The 12383-nt window shown below is 43.1% G+C and overlaps 1 protein-coding gene across 2 annotated transcripts in view; it reads left to right on the top strand.

The window, feature by feature from the left end:
- khdrbs3 (KH domain containing, RNA binding, signal transduction associated 3) overlaps window positions 1–12383 on the top strand; it is a 79440-nt gene that overhangs the window by 27013 nt on the left and 40044 nt on the right. For both annotated transcript variants that reach the window (XR_003974623.1, XM_030348014.1), the window contains exon 2: window positions 11050–11168. Coding sequence is in view for 1 of the 2 variants with exons in the window: in XM_030348014.1 (XP_030203874.1) it covers window positions 11050–11168 (119 nt within the window). In the remaining variant the exon portion in view is untranslated. The remainder of the gene's footprint in view (window positions 1–11049; window positions 11169–12383) is intronic.

Raw genomic sequence — 12383 nt, 5'->3', positions numbered from 1 at the left:
GGACAAAGACACAGGATCCTGATTGGTTAAACAGATTTATTCTCTGGCTAGGGCCGTAAAAAATCGACCTTGATGCGAGTAGTATTAAAATCACTTTCCCTCAAAAACTGAAATTGCGTCGTCTATGCACACCCATTCAGCTCCCGGATTTGTAATAATTTTATTGACGTGGCAAAATCCTGTTTGCGTACAATGTAAAGGACCTTTAGAAAACAAAAACCTTGCATGAAAGTGACAACCCTTTGCATGCCACAATGGGAATGAATGCAGACCGTGAAAAACACTCTTGAATTGTTGTCATGCTACTCAGTCAGTCGGTAATCCATTGCAGAGACGATGGTACAACAGTAACTGCCATATGATCACACGCTCAAATGAGATTGAGCCATTAATCCCAAATGTAAAAAACCCTTACGGATAATCTCTAGTAATCAAACAACAGAGGATGCATTTGTTCCGGTAAATCATTCGCCAAAAATAAGGCTTTCCACGGCCTGGTGCCAGCGCTATCTCTGACAGCGCTCAAAGGGCAGCGTGTTTGACGCAGCTAAAAGCCTCTATTTGATTGTTCCTTTTTTAGAATCTTTTGATTGATTACAGACATGAGCAATGTGTGTGAATGGCTCTTCCAGGCTGGGACAGCGGGCCCTGGCAGGAGGCCGTAGAAGGTTGTACATCTGGAGAACGGGACATTCTGGATGGCATTATTATTAAAACCCCTTTAATATCGTACAAATGATCAATCTCAGCATTCTTTTAAATAAATGTACTCATGCTGCCGATTACTATCCTGTTGCGAAGCCTTTCCATGAACCGCGGCGTGCGGCGTCTGGGGTCGACCACATGCGGCCCTCTGCGGTGCCCGCGGGCCACTCACGTGGCTCCTGAGCCTCAAGCAGCTCTTAATCGACGCCCGGTGATGAGGATCTGAAATGGGAAGTGAAAGGCGGTGCCGCGTCACAGGAAGTGATGACTCAGTGTATTCTGATAATGCCGGGCTGGAAGTAGTGATGTGCATTGAAGCCCCCCCCCCCCCCCCTCATCCTTCTCCATCCTCCCTCCTCATCCCCATCCTGCCACCCCTGTTCCCGCTCCAACCTCACTCTCTGACGACCGGGTGACGCTTGCATGGGATACTCCGTCCGGCCGAAGGGATGTGGAACTGATAAGCATCCACTTTTGTTAATCATGGGATTGTTCGAGTTTTTGAGCGGTTTGTTCAAGTATTCGACCAACCCCCCCCCCCCTCCACCACCCCACAGCCTTCCCTATCAGCGGCCACAGAGTACTTGTCCTTTTGTGTTTTCCTCTCTATATAAACCACAGCGATGAGTAATTGTCTATGAATACGGCCGTACGCTGTTTTAAGTGATTCATGGTCCCGGCTGCGCTCCACCATTCATCCCCCCCAACCGGCCTGGGTCCTCTCCAGTGCTAGTAGCTGTTGTTGTGCATGTTCAGAAATCGAACACAGATAGCGAGCCTGTAGCGGGGTCGCCCGGCGCCCTCGGCTTTGTTGTCAGAAGGGGAACGAGGGGGACAGGGACAGGGATTCAACTCAGGCCTAATTGGAAAAAGGGGACAAAAAGAGAGGGAGCGAAAGACAAAGAGCTAAGGAGATGGAGGATAAAGACAGTGACAGAGAGATAGCGCTGTATTGTGTGGGAAGGCACGTTAACCTGCCTCCTTTGTACTTTGAGATGTTAAATGTGTAGATTTTACCGCCGTAAGAGGCAGTGCTAAGGAGAGGTGTGGGTAGTGCGGTTGAGTGACGAGCGCTGATAGCCGACAGTATGGTGGTGTTTGGCCACATCTTTGATGTTCTTTTGTGCCGCAGCTTTGGGTTTTTCACTCAGGAAACTTGGATTTAGCATACTTCAATTCAGATGGAGGAACATAACTATAATAACACGTTTCCTAACATTTCATTAATTTGTTTTTAACAGTTGTGCTGGAATTACTTTTAGATTCTAGGCCTAACAGACTTTGTTACTCGTGCTTGATTTTGCTCTGAAACGAGAATGGCGGTTTTCTCAAACAACCGTTGCTTAGTGTATCTGTAACATATCTGTAATTGTGGTGCTGAATTGTAGATACTCTGGTCAGCCTTACATACCTTGCCTCAACTGCAACACTTTCCTTTAAACTCTGACATTAACCACTGCTGTGTCTGTGTCTCATGTTTGGCCTTTCTACATACCAAGAATGCAAAGAACAGACTCATGTTCTTGGGGAGAAGGCTCTTGATGGTGGTTCTTGTAACCTACAAGGTCACAAGCAAGCAGAACGCGGTTGACAGTTTAAGACGATGCCTGCTCGCTGGTAAAGCAGCTCCTCGCTTGAATGCTGAAATGCATGCTGGGATGTCTGCGCTGCCAAGTTATCAACCGTTAACATCCTCTGTAAAATTGGCATGTCAACGCTTACACGAATTTCATCCGTTCTAACGAATTGGCATTTGTTTGTACAAACCTTTGTACCTCTAAGGTTTAGCATGACAGGAACATGTCTCTCTTCTCCCTATATTCCGATTATTCAAATCTTCGATATAAAGATGTTATTAGATGCCGTTTTTAATATTTGAATCTTCTTAATAGGTGATAAGATAGCATCGCTTGGCTTGTAGAAGGAAAAAACGAAAGGTTGTTGTCCAGTTTTCACCAAGCTACCTACTATAGCTCAATAAACTCCCCACTGGAAGGGTTTCAGGATAAGTACGGCGGATACAACTCGAGTAACTTTATGGACTTTTATTGCACTCACACAAACAATAAGCACCCACGCACTACGTAGCCTGACTACCAAGTTACGCTAGCCTCTCAAGTTGAAAATAACTGTTAGTTAGACAGATAGATAGTGGTAGTAAACCTGCAACGAAAACACAAACACAAAACCCAGAATTAACCAATGAAATTATACAAACATTCCCGTGACATTAATTCTTGATTTCAGTTACTAGCATGCTAGTTTATAATCACTCACCGGCAAGGCGTACTAGTCCTGACCATCAACTGTATGAAATGCGACCCGAAGGCGTGGCCACCTGCGCACTGGGACTAATCGTGCATACACAGACACACAGTATGGAGATCAGGAAGGACAATAAACAAACCTGTAACCTGGTATAATTATAACATATATAAAATACAACATAAAATATGCCTGCATTTGGAATAAGGTGGTAAATGTTGGTACTTATTTCCTCAAATACCCAAGAACGTAATTATAACATCTATCACTTCCAATATATAATAAAGTAACAGTAACACTTACTGGGAAGTTCTACAGTTGTACAGTTTTTTTTTTTTTTTTACAGGGTGGGGATTTGGCTTTTGTGTGCAATTTGCGGTGTTATGTTTTGCTTTCAATAAAGTTCTTGTTGTTGTTTGATAACCTCTTTGGGAAATTGCAGTGGCACCATCCAATCAATTTATTTTGGAAGAAGAGCACATTCAGACCATTAGTCTAGAAGGATGCACAACGCCAGGAAATACAATTCTAAAGTCAGCATCTCAAAACCATTAACGATGATCCACAAAGCGGTGTCAACAGAAGTTGTCATCATTCCACAGGCTCATATGAAAATGATTCTTTCTGTCGGTACTCGGCAGTGAATTGTCGCTGTTTGGCTAAATTGAATGCTGCCAAATTTGTTCCATACACTGAAACGTTTTGTCTTGATCGGATATGAATTCCGTGCATAATCAGACAGAACGGAGCACTCCCTCGCCACCGAGACCGGAGATAGTTTGTTTGTCGAGGCGGATGGTCATAAAGTGGTGCTGTGCCTCTCCCATAGACGACTGTGGTAAGCCCTGATAAGCCAATAGATTAGTACCACACCGAAGTCACAAAAAATGAGGTATCATTGAGGCAAATCTATTAACAAATACATCATTGATTTGACCATTTTTCCACGATGGGTCTGCTTGACCAATCAGATTGGACTATGCAAAATCTTATTTGAGGACATTCCTGATGATATGATAACCCCCCTTCCAGAAACGGGTACACGCATAAGCAATGTGCTTTTATGTGTGTGTGTGTGTGTGTGTGTGTGGCGTGCGTGCGTGTGTGTGTAAAACTGTATTCAAGTCAATCCTGCAGTGCAGTTAGTGAAAGCATTTTAACATAGTGTGTCAAAATATTATATTGTATATTAGTATTTTAAAAGTGATTGTGACTCTTATGTGCATGGCTCGCATCGCGACGCTGTTTACTACCACACAGACGCGTTGGTGGATTTACATCACCATAGTTACAACGATAGGCTGATACCACATGAAGCATTCGTGTGCCACACACACATACGCTGTCATGAAGAAGGTTATCCTCCTGTGACATAAAAGAGCCCCATGGTTTATGAAGCATCCAGGAGACGATGATGATGTGTAAAGCGGCCGTTTGCCGTGCCGCAGTGAGGAATGCTCTTCATTAGGGAGAAAACCCTTCAGAGCCAAATGATCGTCGTGTCAAACTCAGCTGCATGCTAAGCAGCGCTTGGCTTATGGCTTGGCCACCCTCACACATGGACCTTCCAACTAAAACCCAGTTTTATTTATGTAAAGTTCTCCTCTCCATGGGAACGGTCACTGAGTGAAAAAATAATCTGCCGAGCACAATGTTAACCGAAGCTCAAAGATTTTCCTGCTTGTCATTGTGATGCAGACTGACAGGACAAATAAACATGGTATATACAGTAGGCCTTAATTCCCCTTATTTCCTGAGGCTATAAAGACGTTGAGTACACTTTTAAAATGTCACCCGAGAAAACATTCATTGGGTTGCAAATTAACAACGGTTACAAATGCATACAAAACATATGCTAATGAGCTGCAACTAATAGTGTGCAAATAATGCTGTCCAGAATGTCCTGCTGTATTGCACTAAAGATCATGAAAATGCCCCGAGAAATGAGAAAACATGCTTTTTCCAAAGTGTAATGGTACATGTTTATTCAAATTGTGGTGGGGGAAAGTGAGCCGTAATTGGTGCGACTTTATGGCTCGCTCCCTGGTGGTTAAGCTATAGCGGTAGAGCCTCCACAGGCTAGCACGCATAACAACTTCTCCGAAGCACCCCTCACTGCTTTCTCTGTGGCTGCACTGTAACAGTGATACACAGGCTGAAGTGGAGACCGCCTGGTTGTGTTCCCCTTCCCTCCGTCATCACCGTCCCACCGTTTGACACGACAACAAGACCCAGAGAGCCGTGTCGCTGCCTGCCGCCGGATGCACCCACTCACTCACTCATCTGTTGGTTCATTCATCCATTCATGATGCTTCGCGGGGACCTGTTCGAAAGCAGAGGCTCCAGGGGATTGGAGGGGCTCCCGGGGATTGGAGGGGAAGGGGAAGGGGGGACGACGAAGGGGTGCTGGGGTGTGAGGGGAGGGGGTGGTGGTGCTCTTCTCCTCCCTCTTAGTCCCTGAACATTATCTCCCACACTGTAAGCGGGTCTTGGCTCGTTACCTCACAGTGGAGGGCCAAGCTGGCAGAGTTCTGGAGCTGGGACGGGGACGGGGGATAGAGGGGGGAGGGAGAGAAAGGAAAGGGAGGGTTTGGACTGGGGTTCGGGGGAAACGGGGGGGGGGGGGGGGGGGGGGGGTGGGGCTGGGCGAATGTAATCTCCAGATTAGGGGGTGAGACAAATCCCTGCTGCCTGGCTGACCTTGTCATGGCAGTAGAGGAGCCACAGCGAAAATTGAGATTTCAGGAAGGGAGCTAGCAGGTTTTCTGAGCGTCACCATCTCACTAGCAAAGGAGAACGGTCTTGACACCAAGGTTTACACTCAATGTGAGTGTGTGTGTGTGTGTGTGTGTGTGTGTGTGTGTGTGTGTGTGTGTGTGTGTGTGTGTGTGTGTGTGTGTGTGTGTGTGTGTGTGTGTGTGTGTGTGTGTGCGTGTGTGTGTGTGTGTGTGCGTGTGTGTGTGTGTGTGCGCGTGTGTGTGTGTGTATTATTTGTCACAGTGGCCGGACACATGAAATGAGTGAAGCAGGTATGAATCGTGACGTTGTTCTTATTTACACTTAAATAATACTAATAATAACAATTGTGATTGTGAATGATAGCGATTTCATTTCATAGAATCCAAACATTATATATAATTAATTATATTGAGTTTGCAGTATTTCCTTTGTATTGATAGATGCATCATTAGTATTACATTGAGAAATGTATTCAAATGCAATGCATTGACTTAAGCAAGTAGACTGCTTAGCTGTTACTGCCAAGTTAATTAAATAAACAAAGGTTATCAAACTTTAAAACAAGTGAAAATAACCTTTTAAATATTTAACCTCTAGGGCAGACACAAACTGCACACTACACCCAAGAAGGCATACACATTTAGTAATCAGTTTATTTGTTCCTTTAAGATGCTTAAATCTATTAGCTTAATAATAGATTTTTTTTGCCTCCATTATCTTAAGAGTTTGGATAATATATAATACTCTGTTAAATGTTTGTATTTACCCACCAATCAATAAAGATGTGACGCTCCGACTGTTTGAGGTTTTCCATCAATTCACTGTGATAATAATTTAGTTAATGCCTGCATTACAAATAAGATATCTCACATAAAGTATCCCACCATAACTATGAATATGTATGTGATACATTTCAGTGCAGTTGAGGTCTACCCTCGTTGTTGTGTTCTCCTAAGAGAGAGATGAACAAATCTGTCTGAGAAAGGTGTTTATTTCCCTCACTTTTATTTAATCAGTCAATTATCACCTCTGTATTGTACTAAGAAAATGTTTCATGTGTAAGGACTCTGTGTTGTCTTCAAATAGAGGTAAAACCGAATAAGCAAATTCTCTCCACGAGAACCACATAAATAAACTGCAACAGCTACACTATATTTTAATTTTTTGCTGACAAATGGAATGAAACTAACCTCACCACCTCATTTCTAATGAAATAATCATAAGAAAGGGAAATTGCATCTGAATGAAATTAGGAAACAATATGATAAACGTTATTGATTGAAGCAGTTTGTCGACACACACATTCAAGAAATTATCATAAGGGATTTTGTGCTAGATTAATTCTTTAACTGACTCTATTCTGACATAAAATTAATTGTGTTTGTTTGCAAATGGCTTACAAATCTTTCAATTGCATTTATAATCATCTTTTAATTTTATTGAGCGTGGTTGTAAATGACAGGAAACAGGATGTGACTCACAGGAAGTGCTCCGTGCTTTGGCTTTCCCTCGTTGATGTACTGTAAAACGATATTGGAAAAGTTTGATGGTGTTTATCATTTTCAATTATTCTTTTAGGCCTTAGAGGCAATAGCTGTAAGTTAATCATCCGTTTTCATTGTTATCTATTGATTGATATTGTTTATTCAGAAATATTTGTATTTCAGAAATATGTAAACCACATTTGGTTTGATTGATAGTATTTGCGTTATGTAATTTTCGTTAGCATTATTTAGTTTTATAATAAGGGCTATGTCTTATCAGTATTCGCTTTTTCTTGCAGTTTCACCAAAATAATAAGATGAGCCATTTGAAACATTGATTTTTTTGACATATTTGTCTGAATGTTTATCAGCGTTAACACAAAGCAAGGCAGCAATTCGGGGGAATGGTACAGACTTGCATACGTTGACTATGCATTCCATATACTTTAGTGTCATGTTGGTACTGAACTATCTTCTGCTTACTTTTTCCAACAAAAGTGAGAAACAATTTCACATAGCTGAGTAAACTTGAAATATCAGCCCAGGTTTTCTTGATTTAATAGACCTCCTTGGCCAAGCCCAGACTTTTACGGTTTGGTTCCCAGTGCACACTGTGTCATAGCTTCTGTGATTCAATGCCAGCCATTAGTTTAGTTTCAATTCAGCAAGAATGTTCTTTAATTGGGCTCATGTTGCTGAATATCCATCCAACAACAGATATGTAGGGTTAGTCCACATTACACATCCACATTACGCAATGACACAACTTTTCCTCAATGTTTTGAACCGGATGAGAAATGTTATTAAATTGCTAAATCACTTTTTGTTTGAATGTATTTCAGGATTACGTGAAAATCGCAATTTCTTTATTTATTTGAAAACAATTCTTTATGCAAATTGACCAAGTCACAAAGGTTAAAGACAACATAAAATAAACCGTACAGCAGGGTCGTCTTCAACAGGATGTTGAAGACATATGACTCCTATGATAGGAGTCATGTTCTGTGAGGGCCCTGTGTGTATGAATGGGTGCATGTAGTGTTTGTGTGTGTGTGTGTGTGTGTGTGTGTGTGTGTGTGTGTGTGTGTGTGTGTGTGTGTGTGTGTGTGTGTGTGTGTGTGTGTGTGTGTAGGTTCTTACTTGTAGTTCTGTTGCATTAAGTACATTTCTATCCATAACCGAAAATTAAGCTAACTGTACACATGAATCAGAATATTTGAGAATATTTGATCTGCATTACATGTTACTGCACACCTAAAACCTCTATTTACACTTGTGGCTGTCCAAACACAGCATAATAGTGAGTTACAAAAAATAAAGAATACCTTTGATATAATTTCATGAGTCCGTTTTGATTCAAGTAACCATGTCTACTTTCATAAATGACAAATGTTGTTCCTATTAGCGTCAACAGAAGAGAAAATGAAACCTAATATTAATATATCACATATGACTGTTGCTGTCTGTTCCTTGCTAAGTAATAAGCAGAACATGCACGCCACCAGGGGTGTAGATGTTCAATATTTATCTCCTCCGCTTGCCGTGGAACTGAAGTAGGATTAATGACCCAGTTGTCTCCACCTCCTCCTCTTCTTCACTCAGCCAGCCAGCCGGCAACACTGGGCTGCTGTAGTCATGCATAATCCCACCAAATCTACCCTGTTTATGAATTTTAAATGGAGAGAGGGAGAGGGAAAGGGTGGAGGGGTCTAAATCACAGGGCTGCTTTTAAGTGAATCCGTTGCTAATAGGAAGTCAGGCAGCTGGCATGTGGGCCCCGTGCCTGTCTCATGAAGCAAGCGTCTGTACTGTACATACCGCCATAATGATAAGAGCAGCTCTGAGCAGGAGCATGGCTACAGCAAGACGTAACGACCTTTATCATTTATTTGAAGGTCAACGTTACTCTAGTCTCCACACACCTCAGACGAGGCGTTTGTCAGATATTTAAATAGCGTGAATCAAGTTTGTAATGGGGCAGATACATTTGAATACACATCAACACAGCAGCCCGCTGACCGTGGTGAGGTGGTGGTTTAGTCTGCGTTGGCACAGCCCTAGCGCTCCAGGGATGTGGGTTTGATTCCCAGCTCGGGAGCTCCCGGGTGTGTGGAGTTGCATGTTCATCTGTACTCCCAGGGGGGGCTTAGGGGGTATTCACACTCCATCTCATCTGTGTGTGTGTGCGCGTGTGTTTATATTTTGTGTTTATATCTGTGTGTGTGTGTGTGTGTGTGTGTGTGTGTGTGTGTGTGTGTGTGTGTGTGTGTGTGTGTGTGTGTGTGTGTGTGTTTATGTCTCTGCATGTGTATTTATACGTGTGTGTGCATGTCTTTATACGTGTGAGTGTGTGTGCATTTATATCTTTGTGTGTGTTTGTGTTTGCGTGCCGTTTATTTGTCGGTGTGTGTGTGTGTGTGTCACCCTTTCTGTGGGCTTGAGTCCCATCCGTGGGACAGCCTCCAGCCCTGGTAGCTGTGACCGGGAACAAGCGGGTTATAGCACCTGGATGGGTGACTCGTGTCCCACTTGGACACCATACACATGGTGATGAATTGGTGGCACTGTGCGGTATTTGTCACCGTGCGGGGAGGTAGCAGCGAGCTAGTGGAATGGAGGGATGGCTCTGTGGTGTGGTTACAAGGCAATGCATCAGTGTTAATAAAGGCAGAGCTTTGTCTCCCCCCTTGAGAGAGGAAGGATGTATATCTATATATATAGAGTTTGTGTTTTATTGAATTTCTGAATCTGAATACTGTGAGTAAAGAATAAGAGAAGAGAATTTCAGATATTGGCTGTACTGCTGCTTCTAATTTGCTGTTCTGGTAGATTTGATCAATCTAAGATAATGAGTATTTGACTAATATCTAAATAAATAGCTAAAAAAATTGCCAATCACTGAATAGCTTCCTCAACTGCGTAATTCTGTGACCTCCTTGTGCATGCTGTGTTGCTTGCAAACATTTGAGCATTTCACTACAAATTGCCTACTTGTTATTTTAATTTCATCACATTAATAGTAGTTTAGAACTTCAAGAGAGAAAGGTTTGGACACTTTATATCCAGGACCATTGGTTGTTAAACCTGCCAACTCTAGCTTTTGAAAATAAAAACGCCTTTAAAGGCCAACATTTTTCTTTCGGTTTGACTTTTGCACGACCTTGACATTTGAGCTTATGCTAGCCTACTTCAAAAAGCCCTTGAAAGACATTTGAGAGGATAGGTTGATGCAAAGGCTAACATTACCTTGTCTTTTGCTCTGTAACTAGCATTGAAAGCAAGATTCACACACTCCAAGTACCAGTTGGTCATTCCAGTACGTTGTCCTTCACACTCGGATTCCAGAAGCATGTTTAGGGTAGAAGGGGTTTGGAAGAGAAGGTGTTTCATGAGAAGGTGTTTCAAAGAGGTGTTTCTTTGTGTTTTCTTGGTCAGAACATTTCATGCAATGCTTTACAATGTTAAGTTGCATCATCAACAATGTGCCCGCTGCTTGTCTATGTTAGTGCTTTCCTCATAATAGCAAATGCCAGACTGTTGATTATGGTTAATATCGTTTTGCTGGCTAAACCCTGGAAAAAAATATAAAAAATAAAATTATTGTTATCATAATAAACCAAGCTTTGTATATCTCTAACCCTTAAACCCCTTCTTCTAATAAAGATTAAAATAATAATTAAATACAGAATGCCATGTGTGGTGTATGGGCAAGAATGGTATCTTGTCCGTAGTTATGTCACTGATTTCCATCCATGAGGTCACACTGCGTCCAACGCCTGCAGCCAGCTCAGTGGGGTAAGACGCTCTTGAGAACCGCCGTTCACGTGTTCCCAACCTATGCTCCTGTCTCTTGTAGAAATTGAAAAAGTCCAGAAAGATGAGGGCAAGGAAGAGGAGAAGTTCATCGATGTCGTCATCAACAAGAACATGAAGCTGGGCCAGAAAGTGTTGATTCCAGTCAAGCAGTTCCCCAAAGTAAGTTGTGTCGAATCTTGCTCGAAATGTTTGCGGTGTATGTGTGTCCTTATTTTGGGTGGTTTTAATTTGCATGACATCCTACATTGTTACTGTTGCTTTGTTGCTTTACATATTTATAAGATGATAGAAGGTAAAAGATTGGGTTGTTTGAAGCGATTAAGTCGTCCTATAAATGTGTTTTTATTTTGTTAAATATACAGTGACTATCTTAGCATTTTGGTTCCCCGGCACCAGCTCTTAACATTGATTTATTTAGTGTGGCACTGGTATATGACAACGAGTATTCATGATTCATCTGGAATATGAAATATCGTTCTAATCTTATGAAACATCCCTTTGTTGTTGTACAAAATGTTGCTTCTTGTGTCTCTCTTTCTAATGAGGCAATTAATTAGGGGTCAGACGAGAACCAGGTGTTGTGTTTCAGAGGGAGGGAGAGGGATCCATTCTGGTGAGAGGGGGGGGGGGGGGGGGGGGGGGGAAAGCGAAACCCTCATGGTCGTAACAGCTCACTTGCAATGCCGCAGAGAAGTCACCACACACACACACACACACACACACACACACACACACACACACACACACACACACACACACACACACACACACACACACACACACACACACACACACACACAAGAAAACACGCACATGCCATCACAAACACAAGCACGCACACACATACATAAACACAAGCACACACACACACACACACACACACACACACACACACACACACACACACACACACACACACACACACACACACACACACACACACACACACACACACGTGTTATTGTAGTGATAATGCCATTGCCATGTCACGGGAGCACTTCAGGTCCAGACGAGACAAAGGTGCCCCCCCCCCCCCGCCACCTCTCCCACCCCACCCTACCCCCACCCTACCCCAGGCAGGAGAGATGCTTAATGGAGCCACACAGCCGGTGCATGACAGCACGGCACCCACCGGGTGGGAGGCGGGTGAAGGCTAGTGTGAAAGAGAGAGGACCGGGGCTCTGACAGCGGGCAGGGAGGTGTGTGTGTGTGTGTGTGTGTGTGTGTGTGTGTGTGTGTGTGTGTGTGTGTGTGTGTGTGTGTATGTGTGTGTGTGTGTGTGTGTGTGTGTGTGTGTGTGTGTGTGTGTGTGTGTATGTGTGCGTGTGTGTGTGCGTGTGGGTGTCTGTGTGTGTGTGGGTGTCTGTGTGTGCG

Source organism: Gadus morhua, chromosome 22 (genome assembly GCF_902167405.1).
Source record: "Gadus morhua chromosome 22, gadMor3.0, whole genome shotgun sequence".
NCBI classification, from domain to species: Eukaryota; Metazoa; Chordata; class Actinopteri; order Gadiformes; family Gadidae; genus Gadus; species Gadus morhua.
This window is presented reverse-complemented; position numbering and strand designations above follow the sequence as displayed.